Consider the following 25,171-nt stretch of genomic DNA (forward strand, 5'->3'; position numbering starts at 1 on the left):
AAAGCAGAAGAAAGTACGTTACGACCCTGTCCTTATTTTAACCTTTGATATTTATTATTATTATTATTATTATTATTATTATTATTATTATTATTATTATTATTATTATTATTAGTGTTTCGCTTGGCCGTTAGTTTCACGCTAAAACAATACACACGCGATGGGATAAGTACACGTCCAGAGTGGAACAGTGAAAAGCCAGCGCACTTCGCGAGTCGGGTGTTCTCTTGACTTCTGCCGGTGACGTTAAAGGCGAACCCAAACACTAGATTTCTGCCTTCTTTCCGGAGCGCTCGGACGAAATTCCGTTAGCTTGCTTAAGTGCGTACTCACACGCAAGGGGGTAACTCTTCACCGGTAGAAGATGCAGGACGATGAAAAAAGAAGGGGTGGGAGGGGGCAGGAAGTCTTGGCTTTCCGAGATGCCTAATGCATTGTTAACTCGAAGGGGAGATCCCTGCAGACCAGTGACCCCCACGAAGCAATAATGTAGAGAGCAATCGGGGAAAAGAAGTGCTTCGCTCAAAGTCATTCCGTCGCTTTGAAGTCGTCGGCAAAGTATCAGGAGCCATTAGGGACAGCCAACTCTACCGCAATCAAAAGCGCTACAAAAACCGCACACGGTACGAATTCGTATTTAAGACGAAGAGCCAAATTCATCGTGATGCGCTCTCTCTCTCTCTCTCACTCACTCTCTCTCTCTCGCTCTCTCTTTTTCTGTTTCTTCTTTTTTTAAAGAAATGCGTTAATAAAACACGTCACCCACTAATACGGCTGAAAAGACACGGAATAAAGGCTATTAGCTGATAAAGAAACGGCTTATATGGTGGATGTATTGACAGCGTGAGTTGCCCTTGTGTCCTTTCATATATGTTCACTTCCTTTCATTTATTTTTCGCCCTTTTATCGTCCCTAAAGAGCAGCGAGCGCAGAGAGCTTGACTTCCTACGCGGTTCACGAAACACTGACTCCTATCCAAGACGACAGAAGCGAGGCAAGATCTACCGGGGGGGCCGTCGCAGTAACGACACTCTTCCTTCATACACTGCCTTCGAAGCGCAATCAGTTGGGTAGGGCAACTTGCTCAATGCAGTCGCTGTCTTTATTTCGCCTTGTGTTGCCTGTCGCGCGATTACGGTAAGTGACCCGGAAGCCGCCTTTGGGTCCCGCAGCAGTGATACCAGTTTTGGTTGCGCCAGAATAAAGGATCGTTACGGGTTCAGATCTGTTCCAATCGGTTAACCTGAGCAGGTCTGGGGGAGCTGCAGCAAAGCCCGCAGTACAGAAACGCGAGTTGATCTGCCGAAAACGGGTCGCGAGCAATGTTCTATGGCCGTGGCGAATTGGCCCCCCACGTCGCAAAGGAGTCCTCAACTGGCATCGATCGAGTGGCCCGGCTGTGCAAGACGTCTGACGACGCTGTTTACGCAATAACAACAACGTCGGTCACGGGCCTTCCCCTCCTCTAGGCGACTGTAGAGGTAGCTGCTGACGTGATAAAGAAGGGGAAATTGGCCTGCTTTCTAGCACAATTAAATGGCATCTGAAAGGAAGGAAGGAAAAAAAGAAAGTAAAAAAGACGATGCTAACAGGGAAGACGACACCACGAGGCGACGCTATGCTGCTAAAACAGTAGCCTCAGTCAAAAGTGTTTTACGTTGACCAGCAAATGCGAAGCACAAGGTTGAAAACTGCGGAGACATTTGACAGCATGAGCCGTCGACCAAAGCTTATTCGCGCTTCACGAGTACAAATGCGTTTCTCAATTACCTAGACAGCACTGGCCACTACACGAAACGCAACAGAAGGCCTCGGAAGTTATTTTAACATTACTACATACAAATGTGTTCCTCGCTGCTGATTTTATGACAAGATTCCGTAGAGTGAAGCAAGTAAGCGAAATTTTCGTGCAGACAAGTACAGTACGTGCGCGTGCTTTATTTCTTGCCCAATGCGTGCTCACAGCGATCAGCTGTATGCTGTCCTGCGTCGCCCTATAGCGCCCTTCCTTTCGAACTACCGCGCGGTGAATAGTTCCAGTGGCCAACACAACCTTTAGACGAGACAAGGCTGGTGGCCTTATGTCGACTAGAGGTTAGTCTCGGAACAGTGCGTCTGTCGACTCGCAAAAGTGCACCGACCTGGCCTGACGCAACTCCAGCCGCAGCGTCCGTCGCAGAGGCACTTCTTCTTGGAGCTGATGCAGTCCTCGTCGGTCTTGCACTTGCGCAGGCAGCGGCGGCCCAGCGCGGCCGCTTCCTCCCGGTTCTGCGGGCAGCCCTCGCGCACGTCCTCCTCGTCGCCCTCGGCTGCCCATGAAAAAGAAGAAAGCACGTTGGTGCACAGGTTGCGGCGATACGCGCCGTACGGTGTCTCAATACAACTACGCGGCAATCTGTGCTCGACCAGGTGTCAGCTAATCAGAGTACATAGAGGGCACAAAGCTGTTTGCACCGCTATTGGCCAGATGCCGTGTATCTGGCTACCTTTGTTCGACAGCGCGAAAACGGCGACCAATCGTGAGTAATCCCCAAGTGCAGTAGGGAGACGGGCTCATTATTAGCTGACGCAAGCATCCACAGCGCTGCACACACACGTCGCTTAAGATAGACGCAGTATCAGCCCCATATTTATATCCATCTGACTCTTATTCCAAGTTACGAAGAAAATTGACACGCTTATAATAGTACAATTCAGCAAAATTGAGAAGGAGTTATTGGCTATTTCTTAGCGGTCAGCTCCAAGCGCCCTAAGCTACAACTGTCAGACTGTTGCCGCTGAGCCTTATGAAAGATTACGCAGCAATGAAATCCGCTCATGTCATCTTTTTGTGGTATACTTTCGCTTTGATGTTTTTTATCAGCAACTACTGAGCCCAGGCTGCACTTGCTCGGCAGCAATTAAGACATCGTAAGTTTGTACGTGACAGCACTAGTGTAGTTTATAGGCTGGCGCCGACAGCGAAATTCCTCATTATTATTGATCATCGCGTAGGCATTTCGGCTGCCATAAATAGTTTTCATTAGATGATGACTAATGAAGAATATTGTTATTGGCAGCACAAAGACGAAAGTCACAAATCTACAGCGGTTGCGCTTTCATTCCGTATACTGGCGCACTTGCGCAATGCGCCACACAACAGGTGCAACTAGTATTGTAGCCATGAAATATTGCGCACGTATTTCTTGCAATGCATGGTCATCACGAAAAGCACTTAGAGGTGACGCGCTATAGTGGTATTCGTGACGGCTAATACAACACGGAAATAACCAGCAGAATCGCTGACGTATCGCTTACACGCACTCCATTGTCAAATTCTCCAAGCATGCATATGAGACGCAAGAACTCCGCCAATAACCAAACCGACAGACACAAAATAGAGTGTTTCTTTGGAACGGGTCAGCTAAGAGGTTGGCGCAAGGCTTCATCTTCAACGGTGGTGTTAAGGAAAGCATGACTGATAGCCGTTCTACCTTGCGTCTGCAACGTTTAAGCCATCTGAGCAATATTCTTGACGACGGCGTTTTTGCTTTTTATTTATCATAAAAATAAAGCACCACCGTGGCCTTAGCGCTTCATAGAAGGAGGAACGACTGGCGGTCGACAGCTGGTTCGTGTGAGCCCGCAACTAACCTGAAAGATAGGAGCCGATGCAAACGGGTGCGCGGACATTGCATACACGCAACAGGAGGCGAAATGCGGGTGGTCTTTTAGAGCACGTTTTAACTTGATAGGATTTTAGCACGGGGGTAATTCATAACGTCATGGTCGGAGAGGGAAAAAATAAAGCCAACGAAAGGGGAATTCGGGCGAACGAACGAAATAGTCCCCATCAGGGTGGAAGAAAGGGGGGGGGGGGGGGGGGTTCGGCTACAGCCAGAAGGGCTGCGTCTTGCAAACGGCGCATGAACGAGCGAGGCATATTAATAATCGGGCCGATGTGCGAGCAAGAAATGTGGGATAAAGAAAGGCAGAACGTAGAAAGAAAAACTCGCAATACGGAAGCGCTCTGGCTGAACGCCAAGCTCGTCTCCTAAGCTGGGCGCATGTCGTCGTGTTTCGACCTAACAGGCGAAAGCGTCCGCTCTGAAGCGTGGGGAGTGATTTCTTTTCACGAAGCCCTCTAGGAGGTCCGAAGAGTCTCGAAAGCGGCTTTAACAGCGAAGACGTATCGCGGTGTATGTTCATTAATATGGATAAGAGCTCGAGCCCACCTTTCTTCCAGGCAGCTATAGGGGAAGACACCGTGCGCATAGGTGCAAAAAGTGGTGCAATTTGAAGATAAAGCGAGGCCGCAAAGGACGTATGGCGCTTTAAAACAGAGCTCTTCTCTGAACGTTATTCTCCTCTGTAGAAACTTTTAAGAAGAGCGCGTCTCCTTGTTCATCCACGTTAAATATTTAAGATGACCAGCAGGGAAGCTTTTACAGCGCTCTCTGGCTAGGATGGAAGGCAAAACTATACAGTGAAACCGTGAACGCCTAGCAAAAGAAAATAAAACATACAAAAGAAGGAAAAAAATAGAGAGAAAAAGAAAAAACAAAACACGAAACGCTAAATAATTTCACGCGCTCTCGAGTGAAAACTACAGCGAGACCATGTTTTTGGCTTGTATATTTATTGGTTATACAGGGTGTTTCTTTTAGCTGCACCAAATTTTAAAAAATTGCCTGTTGCACAGTTGCAGAGTTCTGATCCTTGATCTATATTACTCGATAAGGCGGCGACGACTTCTACGAGAAATCAAAATACTTAAATAATCACCATAGTTACGTTAATTGACTTTTAATTATTAACATTACGGCCATTATTTCAATCTAAAAATTATAGCCGGTGAGTTCGCAAGGCGTATGCACTTGGAACGAATTCTCAGGACTGCACCAGCTTCGAGATATTAATTTTCAATCTGTCAGACGAAATACATTGGTGTTTCAGTTACTTTTGTGCTTCAATGAATAAAACAACATTTTCTTTTAAAATAAGTAACTGGAACGCTAATGCATTCCCACGACCGGATCCGTTAGATGTATAGGTAGCGGTACAAGGTAGACAGAGATGTTTTCAGGATGAGAAAAATGATTAAAGAAATGTACATGAAAATTCTAGAATGAAAAGCACGTATAGCGTACCTGATTAACTCAAGCAAGCTGGGTGACTATTTGTCACCGCCCGTTTCAAAGGAGATGCCAATAAATAATAATCATCATCATCATGGCGCAGTGCGAGAGAGGAGCCCGGCTGTAGTGTTCCCGTATATACTCCCGCAGGGAGCACACACAGGGAGTTGCGCATAACTTTTCCGGCGCCGCTCACACCAATATTCGCCGAGAGCTATCACGTGGCGCAATATGACGTGAAATGTTCAACTGCGCCTCTGCGAAGCGCCAACTTTACGGGCGCGATGCCGACTCGTCGTTTCCGTCAGTGCCATCGACATTGCAATCGGCGGACTGTCGAGCGCGCGTCGCATTCATCGGCTCCGTGCTGTAGGTACGTTATTCGACGATATTAAACCAATGACCTTGGTGAAGCGATACGAAACACATCATATCGACACTTGTATTCCAGAACCGCGTGGCGCGCAGCGCACTAAACTGCTTCAAAGCGCACGGAAGGTGGCAAAGCTCTATACGCGGTGCCGCGCGGACGGGCAGGCGCGCGCCAGCGACTGGTGTGGCTCTGGCGTACGAGCCGAGGCCAACCGGCTCCGAAAGAGACCAGGATACGCTAGATGCCGTTCGCCTTGTTTACAGAGATCAGTTTGCCTTGTTCACACTATATAAAGCAACATTTATCTCGAGTAACACCCCTGTTAACGCTGAGATGCGCACGGGTGGCATGAAAGGTTGTTCACTAGTACGATCTTTGGCGTGTATGTGAAGCGCGACACAGAAGCGCGGACAAAGAATAAATGACACGTCTGTGTCGCGCTGCGCATATGCGCCAAGAATGTTAACCTACCAACTCGCCCAATTCGCGGTGTTGCTTGTGCGACTGTTCTGACTATGCGGCTCTAGAACAGTGTTTTCAAAACAGAGTAATTACTAACGGATACAATTTTCCCGCTGCATCCTGGTTTTTCCCTCCTGTCTTTTTTTTAAATTTTTTGTTGGCATTCTGATTTTTCATGTAACGTTGATTGATGTGCTAGTGTTCATAGTTTTGTAATAAGAGAAAAACCTCGCGCGCTCTCGCTTACGAGACAGCTGTGATAGCTTCAGCATTTATCGCCCGCAATATTTTGCTTGTCCGATCGGCCTTAGTCGACGTCAGCAATGTAAAATTATGCCTGTATGTTTAATAAGCGCTGTGTTATAGCAAATTGACCCGAGTAGTATGAAAAGATCAAGAAAAATATGTCATACTACAGCCTGCAATGTGGGAATAATTACTTTGCAAGTTTGACATCTTGACGTGATTAGTGCAATAAAAAATAACCTGTCGTTACTCTTAATAGCTTGTTGCCTTTACAGTTGCTTTGAATTCTGCTCCCGAAGGCTCCAAGAACCAGCACTCTTGCCCTTCTGCTAGCAGCCATTGGTCAACCATTCCCTTCATTCGTTCAAATAACTTTATTCAGTGCCCTGCGATTTGGTGGGATGGGCCTGGACCCCGCCTAGGTTTCGGCCAAGGGTTGTTGGCCGTTGGCGGCTTCCTCGGCTCGCTGGACGGCCCAGAGTTGGTGCTGCAGGTCCAAGCTGAGCGACGGAGACTCCCAGCGCGCGCGGAGGGTGTCGCTGTTTGAGGCTGCATCACCGTTATCCTGTATTACAGCCATACATTCCCATAGGATATGCTCCAGGATGGCTCTAGAGTTGCAATGTCTGCACTTGTCCGTCGTGTTTAAATCTGGGTGTATTAGGTGCATACTAGCTGGACTCGGATAGGATCTGGTCTGTAACTGTCGCCATTCTACAGACTGGCTTTTGCTTAATTTGGGGTGCGGCGGCGGGAATGTACGCCTCTGCAATCTATGGTGTTGGGTAATTTCGTGAAATCTGATCATTAGACGGACCGAGCCTCGGTTAGCCCCACCTCAACGACTACCGATGAGTGGGAGTGGGAAGATCCATTCCCATGTACGAAATAAATTTGATCTAGACGCTCGTCCATCTTTAATATTTTTCCACTTGGAGATTTGCTGCTACGAAGCAGCTGGTAAGTCTGTGGTGTGAATGAATCGTAAAATAGGCTTTGCATAAAATGTGCACACGTGAACATTTGAAATGGTTTTAAATCTACGTCTCGGCACCGCATATATCGAAAACGTGTAGCTGCCGTGAACGACGGCTAATGATAAATGACGCTCTGTTAACGGTCTCTGACATAACGAAAGGCACGATATTTCTCTTGGCAACGATCATTAATCAGCTGGTTTCAGCAGCTAAAATGCTCTCACATAATTTTCTACCTTACATTTGTGAAGTTTTCTTTAAACACCCTTTAAAACATTTCTTGCCTTCCGGCCCCAGTGAGAAAACTTCATATGCATGCCGAAAAACATTGCACCGCTTTTTGTTGCAAGGCACAGCGCGTTTGCACGCAAACTTTTGAGCTGTTCAAGCCACGGGCATAGTCAGGATGTTATTTCGGGGGATCGAGGGAGACCCTACCCCCTATGTATATGTACGTTCGTGCATGTGTTTGTATATGTGCGTATTCATGTAGATACAAACAAAATTTCGCGGGGTTAGAACCCTGCCCAATTCCAGTAACGCGAATGGTTCGAGGATAGCCTACAGTAAAAAGTGCCACCTTGCTAAGCGCTTGCGAACAATTGGCACATGTAGCTCGCGACCCGCAGGCAAAAATGCAAATGGAACACCGCGCGGCATTTGCCTCCTGCACGCGCAAGGAGTGACTTCACTGCATAGCTGCAACATACTGGAGGACCTATGCTCAACTCTGCTCCCGAGGGGAGCATATTGGGGGTGAGCTCGACCACTCGAAAAGCTGGCGCCGCAGTCGGCGTGAAGTGGCATGAGGGATCACGTGGACACAGCGGGTGCTTCGGAAGGGCCGAAGCGAGCTGAAAACGAAAGTTTAAAGTCCCAGCTGCGCTGCGGTTCTGATGAAGTGGTCAGGCTTTGGCGCCTTAGGTGTCTGCCTTACAACATATGAAAGTACTGTAATAGGTAGCGGCTGCCTTTAGAGGCGTGCAGCATGGTAGGCTACTGCTTGGTGCTGCAGTCCCGGACGTACGCAACGGAGCCCGGTGTCAGCCTCATTCACACGTAGCCACAGGAGAAGAAACGGCGTGAAGCTTGGCTAGGTGAAACTTATAACTGGCAGGCAGCCATCGGCTACAGCTCGGGTATGCAGAAAGCACATATGCGCGGAATATTTCTGCTACGGCGCCGGGACTGCGACGTTCGGTGAGTATTAGAAAACGCGCACTGAGACGCTCGCCCCCGCGCGCCACCCGGCTAATGTCATGACGCTTTGGTCTATGAACTTGTTGATGCTAGGTACTGGCAAGTTCACTGGAATGGAAAGGGAGCAGTAAGAAGCACATTAAAAAAAATGGCAAGGCATATGGTCATGTTTGTGTTATGAATTAATGGACTGGATTACGAAAAAGAAACAGCGGCAAATCACAGGTTGAGAAGACCGATAAACATACAGTGCGACTCAACTTGAGCAATAATATTGAAACGACCAAGAATTCAGAAAAAGAAGAAAAAGAGATTGAATCGCCACGACGGCACATCATAGTCGCCGTAGGCGTCGAAGTCTCTATAACGAAATTATTTTTGAACAACTGTGATAGCGTCCACGCAACAATCTTTGCTTGTGTACTGTCAAATGCTCATATTCTGCTGGCTAAACCTCACGGCACGGTGAGCTTTAGGCTGCAGCGAAAGCGAAACATTGTGCAGCGCCAACATGCATGCAGACGCGCATTCGGTTGTTGCGAACTCGTGCGATCGCTGCAGTGAGGCTTCCTTCTGTTATGCTCCATCTCGTTATAAACAGCCCACAATTAGAACATATTTCACATAGCTTCCTCTCAGCGTTTGCCTACCTTTCATGCAAGAAGCCGATTCGGGAGACCCCATCGCGGCAGCCGCAGGCAGTGGCGTTCACTTTACGTACTCGGGAAAGCGATGGCGTCTGTAAACGATTCTATGCTTTCAGTTTGTCCAAGATTATTATTTCGGCAGTAAAGAACTTCCATCGTTTTGATAGTGCTTACAGAAATATGCAGGAAGGCTGCCGCGTGGTGTTTTTATTGAGCGCCGTAAGCAAAACCTACGAGGAGTGCGCCGCCTAATCCCTCATACTACGCAAGGGAGGCGCTTCCGACAGATGGCGACTCCGTAAGTCCCCGCCCCCAATACAGGGACACTACCCAGCTGCAATACACCGCGCCACCTGCCAGATCTCAGAGGCCACGCCAATGACTGTGCGGATTTGGCGGCGGCGCCGCTAGGTGGCGCAGCGTATGCAAAGAGAAGCTTGAGAGACGAGTCCCCGCTGAAGTACACGCTCCATTCAAAACGCGTTTCGGCGATAGCAATACGTTGTGTCGCTGCATTGGTTCAAGGCTAATCGCATTACAGTCGACAGTCCTCAGGTCGTCCTGGCGGATCTTTCTTTAAACTTTCACCTGTGTTTTTTTCTTGTTTTATGCTTATAGTGCAAACTATTTCTACCTCTCATTCGTACGCCTAATTGCGCCGTGCACAAACTTTCGCTGAAGTTAACTTTTTAATGCTTCAACAATACTAGGGAACTTCACGCCCATTTCGTGGTCTATCTATCTATCTATCTATCTATCTATCTATCTATCTATCTATCTATCTATCTATCTATCTATCTATCTCTCTATCTATCTATCTATCTATCTATCTATCTATCTATCTATCTATGTTCTTACGTAACCGGTTTCCCACGTACCTGGAGTCACTGGCTAGTCCGTGGTCGAATGGTTAGCGCATCGAACTGCTCTGCTGAGGTAACAGGATTCAAAGCCAAGCATTGAACCAACTTGTGCCACTGAGTATATGCCATACGAGCCGCTCTTCAAAAAACCTCTTCCCCGCCAACATGGGTCAATGTAGATGGGGGACGGACCGCTGTTCGAAGAAACACTTTGACGCCGACTTTGAGCACTGCGTATGTGACTCGGTCTCTGCTGGTGTTCAATGAACCTGCTTGATGCCAACTTGGGTGTCTAGGTATGTGCCACTGGGAATGCGGCGCTTTAAGATGGCGAAAAATACTCCTTAAATTTCTTCGATGCTGGGCGGAATCGAATCGACGTCACAAGGGTTCCTCCAGGACAGCAAGCCGACGAATTAGCAGGATATGCCACAAATGCACTGGGTATGTGCTGCTTTTCAATGAACGCCTTTCACGCCAACGCTATAGCAAGCTGTGACATGAGTGAGTGAGTGAAGAAATTTATTGCAGGTCCGGCGAGGACGCGACCTCGTCGCGCACCCGGCTAGTCCCACGTCGGGACCAGCAGGTCTAGCCCACCGGCCCGGTCGCGGGCACGCCGGACGGCCAGGATTTGCTTTTCTAGAGCGGGGCTACGCAGAAGCAAGTCCCACTCCTCCTTGATGAACTTGGGGTACGTCGACCCGCACTCCCAGAGCATGCGAGCTAGAGTGGAGGTCTGCCCGCAGGACGGGCAGGCGTCGTCGCGATACACATCGGGAGAGAGGAGAGACACGTATATGTGCTGGTTTGTAGCAGCCTAAGCGAAACGGCTTGCGGCCTATTCAACTTGGGGTGAGGGGGTGGAAAGACCCTTCCGTACATGTAGAAATATTTAATAATCTCGTTGTGAGTAGCGGGAGCGTTCCTGTGACCGTAGAGAGGAGGGGAGTCAGTGCTCCTTATAGAGGAAGCGCGATCGGTGAGGTCACGCGCAGCCTCGTGAGCAGACTCATTGAGGTTCGAGAGAGCACCCTGGACCGACTCTACGTGAGCGGGAAACTAGTGAATTGAATGGTTTGTGAGAGCATGTGGACTCGAGCCGCTCAGAAGACGAACAGCTTGCTTGGCGATGCAACTCTTCTGAAAAGCCCTAACTGCTGTTTTGGAATAACTGTAGATTTCGGACCCACGACCGTCTAGCAGGGCGAGGGCGATGGCGACTTGCTCGGCGACTCCGGGGTCTGAAGTGCGAATCGAGGCGCCATTGGAAATCTTTCCGCTCGAGTCGACCACAACAACGGCAAAGGTCTTCCCGTCACTGTACTCCACAGCGTCGACGAAGCTTGCTCTAATGTGTTGCTTGATCTGTTTGAGGATGGCTGCTGCTCTGGCCTTGCGTCTGCCCTCGTTGTGGACGCGATGGACGTTTCGGGACACAGCGGCCACTACGAACTTGTCTAGAATGCACCTAGGGATCGGGGTACTGATCATCGGGAATTCCGCAGGGTGGTAACCCAGCTCTTTGAGGATGCGTTTACCTGCCACTGTGGTGGTCAGGCGACTGAGTTGCGCGCGTTCTTGGGCTTCGGCAATCTCCTCGGCGGTGTTATGTACCCCCAGCTTCAAGAGATCCTCGGTATGGGTCCTGATGGGTAACCCAAGGGCCCTCTTGACTACTTTGCGGATGAGAAAGTTGAGCTTGTGTCGCTGCGCTCTGAGCCAGTTGTGCATAGAACTCGTGTACGTGAGGTGGCAGAGTACGAAGGCATTGATCAGCCTGAGAAGATTGTTCTCCTTCATGCCTCGATGCCGGTTTGCGATTCTACGAACGAGGCGGAAAGCGTTGTCCGTCTTTGCGATAATCTTGCGGAGAGCAGTTCCGTTCCCGCCGTTGAATTCGACAAACATGCCCAGAACCCGAATAACGTCGACCCTGGGTATCACCCCCCCCCCCCCCCCCCCCGTCACAAGTGCGAAGTCTGGTGCTGCTTTCGGAGACTGGCTTACAATCTTTGAGTCTGCCTCCATTCTCTTTTCTGTAAAGCAGGAGCTCCGACTTGGCGGGGGAGCATCGAAGTGCGGTGGGGCGGAGATACTCCTCGATCACGTCGATCGCCTCCTGCATGGCTTCTTCGACTCTCCCCTCGCAGCCGCCGGAGCACCATATGGTGATGTCGTCGGCGCAGATGGTGTGCTTGACGTCCTAGACGAGCGCCAACCTCTCGGAAAGACCAATCATACAGATGTTAAACAGTGTTGGGGAGATGACGGCGCCCTGAGGAGTGCCTCGCCCTCCGAGGGGCACATCTTCGGAGCGGAAGTCTCCAATGCGAAGCTTGGCCTTCCTGTCAGTTAGAAAAGAGCTGACGTAGCTGTATAATCTGGAACCGAGACCCAGGTCTGAAATGGTCTTGACGATGAAGGTGTGGAGCACGTTGTCGAAAGCATTCTAGAGGTCGAGACCGAGCAGAGCCTTGACGTCTCTGGAACGGCCATCCACAATCTGATGCTTGATTTGTTTCACGGCATCCTGCGTCGAGAATCCGGCGCGGAAGCCGATCATGTTGTACGTGTAAACCTCGTTGTCTTCGAGGTACCCGTTAAGCCTGTTGAGGACGACGCGCTCCATGACCTTGCCGACGCAGGAGGTCAGAGAAATAGGCCTCAAGTTCTCGATGTTTGGGGCCTTGCAGGGCTTGGGAATGAGCACCATGCAGGCCATCTTCCATTCTGCAGGTACAATGCCGCTCTTCCAGGACTCGTTTATCTTGTCGGTCAGAAAGACAATCGACGTGTCGTCAAGGTTGCTCAACATTCTGTTGGTGACTCTGTCCGGACCCGGCGCAGACTCGCGGTTGAGCGCGGAGATGGCCTGTCTGACCTCGTCAATGGAGAAGTCTTTGTCCAGCTCGGAGCGTGGAGGGCCTCGGTAGTCCGGGAGTTGGGTCGACGGATCCCCGTCGCAACGGACAGGCAGGTACTTTTGTATTAGTTTTGCGACGAGTTCATCGACCGTGTGAGACCTGGTGGCTTCGTGAAGAGCCCGGGCCAACGTATGCCTTTGATTTGACTTCGAGCCGCTTTCGTCAAGAAGGTGCTTCAGCATACCCCAGGATTTGCCGTTGCGCATCTGTCCGTCGATGGATTCGCAGAGCTCGTCCCACTGCTGCTGGCATAGCGCCTTGCAGTGGTCATCGATGACCTTGTTGAGCTCCGAAATCTTCTTTCGAAGTCTGTAATTGAGCCTTTGACCCTTCCATCGGCGGAGCAGGGCGTTTTTGGCCATGAACGAACTGGGTATGTGCCGCTCTTGAATGAACCTTTCGCCAACGTGGGTCACTGGGATCACTGAGTATGCGCCTCTGAGTGTGTGGCAAGCAAGGGAAGAATTCTCGGCGTTTGCAGACACCGGCGCGCCGCGCCTGTCGTCTCGGAGGACACGCGCGGACTTCTCTGCAGTGCCGCTAGATGACGCAGCGCGCCCAGAAAGAACCGCAACAGAGGAGTCCGGTTTCCGAATGATACATTCCTCAGCGTTCGCACGCACCGGCGTGCCATGCATATCGGAGGCCACACGCAGGCTTCGCAGTGGCGGTGCTAGATCGCAGCAAGTGTTCTTATGGAAGTGCGAAATAGGAATACCGCTGCAGAACACGCCTCCTACATAACTCGTTTCGACGGTGGCAATACGATGTGTCTCTATATTGTCTTTGTACGTGTCGTCGCAATTTTCGTCTTCTAATTCTTTCAGTTTATTTCCCTACTTATAAAAGAAGTTAAGTACAGATAGCATCAATATTGAAAAGATTATAGCAATTTAGAATAAGTTTGTTTTTCGCGCACTACTTCTGGGCTACCATCTCGAAGCCACAGAGCGAGTAGCACCTCCTAACAAGACATCAAGTAGGGCACTGTGGCACATCAGGTTAAAGCAAGTGGTGGTCCCTGTATACCAGCAGATATGAGCGTAGAGGGTGGGCAAATAACAAATCTAAATCCATTCGCAGTCGTATGGGTAGAGTGATGCAGGGAATATTTCGCGACTCGCTCACATATGACGCCGTACCGCCGAAGAGAACGATGCAATCGCACCGATTAGCAACATGAAAACCTTGCCGTACGTTGTTGTGACCTGTGGTGTGACGATAGTCTTACCCTGCTGTGCTCGAGCAGGTCCAGACACGTTGTATTGTACCAAAATGTGCCGAATTTACTTTCGCATCGTTATTAGCATGGCAGAAGGCATATTGAGGCGGCATAATTTACCATTCACGTTATTCTTGAATGCACACCTGACATGGGTATCAGTTACCGAAACGTATCTGTCATGCTCACAGGAAACAAACCTGAACGTTTTATTCTGAGCCCTTTTCAGGGGCCATCTCAATCGATTAAATATTCCGGGGTTTTACGTGCCAAAATCACGATCTGATTATGAGCCACGCCGTATTGCTGCGGTCTCCTGATTAATTTTGACCACCTGGTGTTCTTTAACGTGCGCCCAGAGGACGGTACACGAGCGTTTTTTGCACACCGCGACCATCGAAATGCAGTCGGCGTAGCCGGGGTTGAGCCCGCAACCTCGAGCTTAGTATCACAGTGCAATAGCCAATGAGCTACCGCGGCAGGTACCTGTATCAATTATTGTTTGCGGATCGACACCGTCAGCCCATTTCTGTAAAGGACGCATTTGGAATTTCAATGCCGCTCATCCGATTTCATTGTGCAGGGCTTAAAACGACGTCAAAGCAAGCACTTCTTTCGAGGAACTCACATACTGCTCGAGAGACAAGGTACTGGACCACGTTTTTGTTCATGTTCCCTGAATTTCAGACGGAAATCAGGAAAGACGAAAAGAAGAGACAGTGATAAAATAATATTAATTTCTTTTTCTTTCTCTCCTAATGTTGTAACCGTTGGTATCTTCCCTTTACACAGTTATAGCGGCTTTAACATACACAGGCATAAAATGGCAAGAAATACGTACGGGATTACTGCCTTGGAGGAATATTCCATTCAAGAAGCACTGCGAAAGGTTTACCTACGCCTAAAGCATTTCGCTTGGGCATGTATGGTCAAACTCATTACATGGCGGCTCTGTTTCTCGTCAATCACTTGACACAGGGCAGGTGGCCTGATTAAGTAGCTGCGCCGGCCGCCAGCTTCCTCGTCACCTCACTCAGCTTCTAGCAGTGGCGATGCCATACTGCCTGTCGCTCGCGGCGTGCGCCGAACCGAGACGTCGTCTCGATTGAAAGTGGGCCTTCGTCGAGGCGGCTGAAACAGCGTGTACCGCCGCTGAGTCGCGCCACCACTCGATTCCCGAAGAGCCCGCCGCGCTACGCGGTGGAACCGAGCTATGATTGAGAGGAGCACCCGGACGGTCCCGGGTGAACCTGGGGAGCTTCTCGCTTCGGCGCTGTGGGGACGGAAAAGCATTCGCCAAGAGTGTCGTCCCGTATACTGCCGTAATCGGGGAACAGGGATTCTCCATCATTGATCACACCGTCGCCGACCTGCAGTACTGACGTATTACATCGCTGGCCTCCTTTTTCTTTTTTTTCTTTCTTGCCTAATGCCAGGGCAGACAGAATCTTGCGTGCAGTTTGTCAAGAACTCTGCTTAACTTAGCACTTAATTTTGATGTTCTTTAACCCCCCATAAGCTTCAGTAGTCTTTGAAAAAGTGAGTATGACCAGAATGGCTTGAAGACAGCGTGAGGGACCGCATTCCGGCAACGTTCTGATAGCTAAATAGCTGCAGTGCCCAGTGCACCATTTTCGCATCGCTTATTAATGCATCCCATACTGAAGTAGCCCTTCCCATGTGTCACGCGGAAGACTTTTGACGGATAATGTTTGACAGAGAAGAAAGAACATTTATTTTTGTGAATAGAGACACATCTTAAAAGGAGCCAACGTGAGACACGTTCTGGAACAGCATTGTTGTGTGTATTTGTCTACTGATACTTTTATTGTCCCCCACCTTTAGACTTAGAAACACGGACCCTAGTAATGCGATTAGCATTCTTGAGGAACTTCACCCAGTTTGCGGCTCGTGTGCCTGTAGCTGACCTCTTTCACGCCAACTTTGGTCACTCGGTATGTGCCACTGGGTATGTCACGCTCTTCACACACGCACTGCGCCGACTGGACCCCTGTCTTCAACATCGCCCTCCACCTGGACTCTACCGACCCGAGAGTACGGTTCTTTACCGACTGTGGCTTAGTGTCGCTTTTACAAAATCCCTTGCTTTCCGCATCAAAAGGGAAGATAGTGCTGCGTCTGACCACATCAGCAACGAGGAAACTATCGAACACGTCATTTGCCATTGTCCCCGATACAGCGGGGAATTGTACCGGATACAGCTGGGGAACGATCCCAGAACCTTCCCATGCGAAGGTTGTAGGATCGTTCTCTACCTGCGGCAAGTTGTTTTTTCATCCACTTTGATTTACAATAATTTATCGTTTCTTTATTTCGTTTATTAAGCACAGGTAGTTTCCCCTATGTTGTCCTTGATGTCAATGTTTGTTGGCTTCTTCTGATATGACTAATAAAAATCGGGCCCCTCGGTTAGCCCCCTTTCTTCTCGTTCTATTAGAGAGACTCTAGTTCTTACGGATCTGCCCAACCTCCTCTACTTATTTTTCCTGCCGTTGCTTTTTCTCTCCCCTATTCTTTCCGTCTTTTATTTCTCCTTACCCTTCCCCCAATGCCGGGTAGAAAACCAGAATCTTCTCTGGTTAAGCTCCCTGCCTTTCCCACCCGTTTATATATATATATATATATATAACCAGAGAAGATTCTGGTTTTGCGTGCGTGTGTGTGTGTGCGTGCGTGCGAGAGAGAAAGATATATATATATATATATCTTTCTCTCTCTCTCGCATGCACGGACGCACAACATCCTTTAAATTTCCCTGGTGATGGGCGGAATAGAACTCACGTCATATGCACGTCATATATTTAAACAGTTTTGTCGGAATATATATTTAGACACGCGCTCCCCACGCTGACATTTCCATAGAGGAGCAAGAGAGAGGAGCTCGGCTCCTCCGAAAGTCATCCAGAGCCCGACACACACCTCGAGACGGGTTCCGCCGGAATTTGCCAGAAAAGGGGAGACGTGCGTGCGCGTTTGTTGAGCGTGCGTGTTTGAGCGCGTGCGTTTGCATGCGCGTGTGTCATTCTTCACGTTCTATTTAAGCCCTCACATCTCCAAATTTATGTCAACATTCTTAAATCTGATAACGTTCAAAACTTTTAAAATACCCTTTTCATTCAAGGGCACCTCCGACATGAATCGGCTCTCGCGAGTTTTTGCTCGAGGCATTGTGTATCAGCGACGCGACAAAGAGACAAAACCTAATGCATGCGTCAGCATAGCGCTGAACCACGCCCATCATCTCTTGCACGGCGCGTAAAGAAAACGTGGATTTACATCGCCGACTAGTCCAAACGTTACTCAGGCGAAAGTTAGTTTTTTATCACATTTGAGGATTTTGAATAAATCTGGAATATGGGCAGCGATAAACGACACGCTGCTGCTTCAGTGTCACGCGCCTGATCCGGCTATGTGGTTGGCTGCAAAAAGAGCTTTGAAAGGTGGTAGGGAAGAAATCCAATCATAGGAGTCGTTAACGTGATTAGGCTTTTTGAATTGAATTCTGGAGTTTTACGTGCGAAAACCACGATTTGATTATGAGGCACGCCGTAGCGGGGGACTGCGGATTAATTTTGCCCACCAGTGGATTTTTAACGCGCCCCAATGCACGGGACACGCGCGTTTTTGCATTTCGCCCTTAACGAAATGTGGCTGCCGCGGCCGGGATTTGTTCCCGCGACCTCGTGCTTAGCAGCGCAACACGACAGCCACTATGCCACCACGGCGGGTGATTGGGCTTCTTAAGTTGTTCATATGATGTCACTTACAGTTGAGGTTGTCTAGAAATCACAGTATTTTTGAGAAACCTTAGAACATTTTTATTATTTTTTTCCTTAAAAGTATCATCTTCGTCATAACTATTAGTCGCAGGCCTTTCCACATCTGCACATGGGTGTATGCTACACAAGTGGTACTATCGCACCATAGTACTCCTAGGTATGTCCATCCCCGAAAAAAAACCCACCCCTGCTTTGTGGCACTATTAGCTATTTCTTTTTATAAACACACAAAGATAGCCCACTGCTTTCAATTTCGTGTCAGTCATCGCGTTCTCCCCATCAGCAACACCAGAAAAGGCATGCACTAGGTCCTTCACTGACGCGACGTACGCGATCTCTGAAGAGCGTGCGCCAGCATAAACAAAAGAACGAGAAGCGCGAGAGAGCCACGGAGACAACCCCAGTGACTGTAAGACGCACTACACAGAAAGTAACGAAACCAACAGCAAACGTTGTGTTCTACTCAAGTTGTTTTAATGAGAGATTTCACAACGGGGCATGCCCACTTAGGGTCGACGCGACAACTGAAATAAAATAAGTATTCTAGAAGTCGCCCACAGCCAAGTGGTCTCCCTGCGCAGGGTAGCCAACCGGAACTACCTCTGGTTAATCTCCCGGCCTTTCTCTGCATTATTTTCTCTCTCTCTTTTTAAAAGCTAAAGACGTGGCGCTATCGAATGAACGCAAGGTTAGAAAATTGATATTTTAGGCCATACAAAGGGTCGCCCCACCTTCAAACACAGTAGTGAAGAAGGAGTAAACTTTCGAGCCATATTGTAAGCTTCGTGCTCTGCTTATCACTGTAATACCTAGAGGCTGGGAAGGTTAAATCAGCACGCTCATACGAGTTACAGGGCTTTTCTTAAATACACTTACAATGTTAAAAATTACCTATAATTAATTATAAACTTTTCATGTTATGTCATTGATAAAATACTTATTTCATTCATTTTAATTGTCGCGTCGACCCTCAGTGGGCATGCCCCGTTGTGGAGTCTCACATAAAAAACAACTTGTGCACAACGTAATATATAGAGGCTGGGAAGGTTAAATCACCACGCTCATACGAGTTACAGGGCTTTTGCTAAATACACTTACAATATTACTTTAATATTGTATCAATAGGTAATTGTTGTTGTATTAGTACGATAATACAATTCTAGTAATTAATGTTGTATAAATAATCAATTATTGTAATAATTACACGTAAATATTAATATCAGCAGTACGTTTTCATACCTTTTGAGAGAGGAAAGTTTAGTGCGAGAAACGCGGAGGGGTCAGCGGGAGGAACTTATTGACACGTTAATGTAGCCTCGTGCATTATCACAATAGCAGGCCTAGGTGTAGCTCCTCACAAAGGAGTCATGTCTCAATTTCGAAAGGTTGCACCCAAGTTCCCAGAGGCCGCTCAAATGTGAAGCAAGCGCTGCGATTGAGATTTAAAAATGGAGCGTGTTCTGTAACTCGATTTTCAATTTGTACATTTATTACGGCATAATGCCATTACCAATAAACGTAGCAAATAGGATTTGTCCGCCAGATAAAATTGTAGCTGTTCTCTGGAGCAACAGTAGATTTGTCCATCTGTTGAGAAAATGATAAGTCAAGAGGAAACAACATATTTTCGGTGTAATAATTGTGCCATCTGCGCGCCTCTGTATCTGTAAACGTCAAGCATCGTAGGCGCTTTTGTTCGAGCCGACTGGATCCATAATGCGCGGAAATAGCATCACCTGCTAGACGGTAAACAATCGCGATCGTTTCGCCTCGGAAAAGAGCGAAGAAGCCTCGTTTTCGAAAGGTTACGTCCCACTTTCGAGATGGCGCTTAAATGCGAAGCGTGTGCTCGGTACGCAGAGCAACTTCGGCCTCTTGCATGCCCACCCCAATTTAGCGAGCAGAGCTCTGCGAAGGCAAGAGCAGCATGAGAGAGCTCGAGAAAATGGATGTTCGAAAGGAAGCGAGCATGAGAAGAGACAAATACTGCGAGTCCCCAGCGAAGCGCTTCCCGGCGTCATCTATGGTTTCGGCCATCGTTGCTGACGTCCCTTCTCGGCACACTGTGTGCTGTGGACGTCGCAGCGTGTATCCCCGGCCCACTGACGCTGTGCACTATAGTCATACTTCCTCTGGACCTTCTCACGGCATTCTTATTGCCCTTTTTTGGTGGGGAGGGGAACTTCTTTTTATCACTTTCTCCTTCATACGATTAGCTTAGCATTCCTTGCACGTTGTTAGCCACTGGAGATGCTTACCACTCGCTTTTATAGATATCTGCCTGCACCACGCTGAGCTCCGGACTGGGGGCGTGCGTAATGCATGTAGGTGCGTGCAAAAGCGAGCGAGGCTTGCGTGCACAAAGTAACGAGTGCACGAGGTGCCCCTATGCTTGTTGTGCTTCTACCCAAGAAGCTCAAATGTTCTGACAGCGCACCGGTACACTTGAGATAGCTTGGCCAATTAGTGTGTCTGCCACCGCAAGAGTGGCGGGTCTACGTGTGTGTGTCCACTCTTCCTACTGGTGCCTTTATGTACGTATCTGCAGCACTGCGTCATTCAATACTTCACTTTGGTGGAAGAGCTTATGAAGGAAATGTGTTTTTAACCGCCACTGTATTCTTTCTTTCGTTGAATTGTTTAACGCTACGAGCTCAGCTATACTTCGAGGGGACACCGTCTGTTCAATAGGCTTGCCATTGCATACATGCGGTCGGCAACGCATCCTAACCTGTTCTGTTTGTGCAAATGAGGGGAGCGTTTGCTTGCTTCTAACCTGAGCATGAATTTTGCGTTGTTTTGGTTAAAATGAGATGCAATTTTTGTAAACAGTGCCGAACTTGTCTTTCTATAATAAATTGGTCAATATCTCAGCGTTTACCACCTTTGGCGTCTTGCCTTTACTGTCAGCATAAACGAGGGCTTGCTAACTCAGGGAGCATATCCGTTTATTTTCCAGGGGGAGGAAAATGTATTTTCCTCCCCCTGCCTCTCTTTTTCAAAAATATATCATAATAATAATAAAAGTTATCTAAATTTTACCTGACTATGGGCACGGTGAAATCACCAGGAACTAGCTTTGCTCCTTTTTTCTGGCTTCTTCCAGGAACAGAGGTTTTTAACGAGCTAAAAAAAAACAAACATAGTGGCACTAGTCGATAAAACTGCTGATTTGTTAATTCGCATATTTTAAACAAATGACGGGGATAAGCTGAAGTGATGGCAGTTGGCCCCACCATAACTGTCCTTCTTCTAACTGTCGCAGTAAGATTTTATATATCGCTGCCATGTATTCACCACTGAGTGAGTTCATCCAGTCCAGTTAAATTTATGTGCGGTTTTAAAGTGATTCACTTCTGATCTCCATAAGTATTTCGGTGAATTCACACACACTCACACAAAATAAAATCCTCAAATATCGAACGCAACTAGCGCGAGAGTAGCTTGCAGAATACCGCAGAAAGAATATGTGCCTTGGACCGCTCGGCCATCCTGACAGGACGACAATATGTGCGAACTATATATACTGTCAAAACGATCCGATATTACCTGGCGGCTTCACAGCTGATATATTAGCGAGCTGCATAATTAGCCTGGATACGACCGCATACCGAATCACCTTGGCAAATTCAGCGCAGAATACTTACGGAAACCTGATGTAGCGCATAATAAATCAATAATGACGCTGGTGTCGACGCCCAGCATTACACTGTCGTGATGAAAAATTGCGCATTTGATCGTCTGCGTCTCGTCACACAGCCGGATAAAAAGGTATACGCGAGTGATTCGAAAGCTGGTAACTTAATTAGGGTTAAATCATCCATACAGTGTCGCAACGACCCAATTTTGTAGCTCCAGGTACAAAATCCAGCAATGAGCTGGAACAGACCGCTCAGTATGCTCCAGAACGCAGCAGCCACTTTTGAATACACTGATACGTAGCAACTAGCTCGCTATGCTTACCAAAAAGCGCTGCCTCCTGCTACAGCTTTATGTAGCTTGACAACTAAGAAAGCAACTGCTGGCGGTGACACCACACTTGTCAATTCAAGCACGAATTCACGCGTCAATATCAGCCTCATTCGGTCGGCATTATTGACACAACGCCAGCGAAAAGAGTCGATCGAGCGTCGACCGCTTCAAGGACACGCGCACCGTTTCTTGCGTCATCGTCGGGCAAAGCGCCCAGCGCTCATAACAATTGTGTCGCACTGTTTGCAGAGAACGTCGACTAAAGACGCGCATTAGCAGTCGGTTGTTTAAATTAGCGTTCGGCTCAGAGAACACCACAGCTCACTAGAGGGAGCCGCTTCTTCTCATCTTGGGTAGGATACCTAGGTAGGATATTAGGCAGTATAGTAGCAAGAGCTTGGTGGCGCAACCCACCGCCCCGTTCCAACGGGGACGCTCATAATATCCATCCATATCCATCCATCCATCCATTGGGTTGCACTGCCGTAAATGCGGGTGCGAACCAGTTTCATCAAACGCCTCGGTTGTATTTAAGCATGGTGACCAACTAACATTCGAGATAGTGGTAGTTCTCCTAATCAAGAGAAACGGCGACATGTGCGTTAGGCAACCGTCGCTGGCTCAGCTCCGGAGTGAAGTAAACACGCTTTAAAAAATCCGCGGCCGAATTCACAAAGCTTTCCCTTCGTAAGTGTTCCTTGCCATTGGGTGGCCGCCTTCGTTTTAACGAAATGTTCAGCATCGGGATTGACTCAAACTTTCTTTTGCGAACCATTCTAGCGTGAGAAATTTTCATGAATACTGGCCCCACTGTTTAACTCCCCCCTGAATCCTTCGTACGCGCAATGCACGTGCTTGCGTCATGTTACTCTTCTGTTTTCATTTCGCCCTCCTGTGCATAAGTGCGTCTGTTAATTCCGTGTGCGTAAATGCCCTGTGTGAAAAGAATCAACTAGTACCCTGCACAATGTTTTTTTTTTCGTTGTTTGTTTTTGTAAAGTAGCTACGTTTTACGTGAAAGTTGCGATTGCTTTATGACACTTCTTGAACGTTGCATATTATTACAATGATAAGCTCTGTAAATATATGAAAAACGATGTTCGTCCAAAGTGAACATGGCAAAGCAATCGCTCACCGACCTTTAGTGAGCGATTCCCTTGCAATTTCGCTATTAATAGCCCAATCTGGCGACCCTGGTAAGAACGTACGTCACAAAATTAAACGCCTTAGATTTCTTGTACATCAACATTTCTATTTTTAAATAAATAAAGAAACATCATACTGTTTTACTTTACTTATAGTACGCGCCATTTTGCCATAAAGGGTCTTGCCAAGATGATTACATTGTCATTTTCGTCTGTTTATTTTGATGTCAATTATGTATTCATAGACAAACTTAGAGAAGGAGTCAACAACCCGCCGTGGTTGCTCAGTGGTTATGGTGTTGGGCTGCTGAACACGAAGTGGCGAGATTGAATTCCGGCCACGGCGGCCGCATTCCGATGGGGGGCGAAATGCGAAAACATCCGTGTACTTAAATTTAGGTGCCCGTTAAAGAACCCCAGGCAGTCGAAATTTCCGGAGTCCTCTACTACGGCGTGGCTCATAATCAGAAAGGGGTTTTGGCACCTAAAACCCCATCATTAAAGAGTCAACACATCAGTCATTACAGATCATGCAGTGTAATTATTTTGATCATTCCTAGTGTTTGCTTCCGGAAGCTGACTTACATGCGTCAGTTTTAGGAAAGAACGTCGTATATTATGAAAAAACGACATTACATAATTACCGTAGCTTTTATAGGCTTGCAAGAAAATAAATGCAAGCGTACTTAATAAAGTACTCTGGGATTTTGTGTAGCCAAAACGTCTTGCTTGTTGACAAAGTCCATATAAGGGTTTATTTGCTTCTATTACGGTAGAACATTTTTCGTATTGGCTAAAAAACTTAAGGCATGGTTGCAGGTATAAATAGGAAATGAGGATCACATTAGTACTGGTATGATTCCTGTTGCTCCCTTTCTTCCCGTCGATAAAGATGACGATGTTTTATTCAGATTCAATAAAACAGCGAACAATATTAGAGCAAATGTAGACCAATAAAAAATAACTTATATCTCTTATGAAGCTTTTTTGATAAAGAGAGGTCATTTATGCATATGTTTATTTACAAATTAGAAAGTCAGTCGGAGGAACAAAGAAACGACGAAAGCCAAGACAGACAGAAAGGATGGATGCAAATGCAGGGAGGGTAAGCAGAGGTAGTTCCGGTTGGCTGCACTGCACGGGGCCACATAGTACGGGGATGAAAAGATGAACAGATCAGAAGGAAAGAGAAAGAAAGATGAGCACAAATAAAGTAACCACGCAGGCTCTAGAGCGGTAGCAGGCGACGCTCTTACAGTCTATCATAAAGGCCTGTAGACCGCCCAAACCTGAGTTGTGAGAATAAAGCCTTCTACGTGGAGTTTCACTATGAGCACCGGCAAAGGAATTTCGGCACTGATAGTGGACGCTTATCCACTTCTCACAGTACACGCGACTTGCCTCTGAGCACTACAGTGCGGGCAGACACCTATAATATGTGTGAGTGTCGCATCACAGCTGCCTGGGTCCCACGTGGGGCTGTTGGCCATTTCAATGAGAAAGCCATAGGAGTAAGTAAATGTGACGACGAGCCACAAATGGCGCAACATGGTCTGCTCGCGTAGCCAGGTAATCCAGGCGGTAAATGTAGCTGTATATTCAGGGACAAAGAACCTAAACGATACATCGTGAAAATGTCCAAGATTCGCCAGGGAAATATTTACATTCACGGGACATCGAGCGCAGCCCAGCCACAGCGTCAGTTCGCGAAAGCGGAATCAAAACACATCGAGCACTGTCGTGTGCAGATCGGGTGTTTTCACCGGCGTAATCATTCCCACTAATATTACAGTGTCCCTGAAAGTCACTGAAAAATTATGTCATGTCCTTTGTCATGGCTGTGATGATAGGTCTGTCGAATTTCCGACACCAGTTGTTCATTGGTTTCGTCGTTCAATGCGTTTTGTGTGCAATTTAAAGCTACCTTGAATTCGATGAAAACTGTACATTGTTGCGGTCGTTCCTGACTAATCAATCCCATAAAGTAGATGAGGTGTATAAAGAGTGGGTAACACTCAGTCGGAATCAATGGAAGTTTCATCTTATGATAGCCCTCCCTCCCCCTCCCGTACACACACACACACACGCAACGAAGCGTTCATAGTCCAGTTCATCACAAGCGGTTATACAGGGTGTCCCAGCTAACTTTAGCCAGAGTTTAAAAATATGAAAATGCCACGTAGCTGGAGAGAACAAAAGTAAAGTTGTTTGCCGTAGCTT

General features: G+C 47.8%; 1 protein-coding gene across 2 annotated transcripts in view; it reads right to left on the reverse strand.

The window, feature by feature from the left end:
* Hasp (Hig-anchoring scaffold protein) overlaps nt 1-25,171 on the reverse strand; it is an 865,621-nt gene that overhangs the window by 413,176 nt on the left and 427,274 nt on the right. For both annotated transcript variants that reach the window (XM_050196742.2, XM_050196741.2), the window contains exon 4: nt 2,142-2,309. In XM_050196742.2, coding sequence (XP_050052699.1) covers nt 2,142-2,309 — 168 coding nt within the window. The remainder of the gene's footprint in view (nt 1-2,141; nt 2,310-25,171) is intronic.

This window comes from Dermacentor andersoni, chromosome 1 (assembly GCF_023375885.2).
Source record: "Dermacentor andersoni chromosome 1, qqDerAnde1_hic_scaffold, whole genome shotgun sequence".
In the NCBI taxonomy this organism is placed as follows: domain Eukaryota; kingdom Metazoa; phylum Arthropoda; class Arachnida; order Ixodida; family Ixodidae; genus Dermacentor; species Dermacentor andersoni.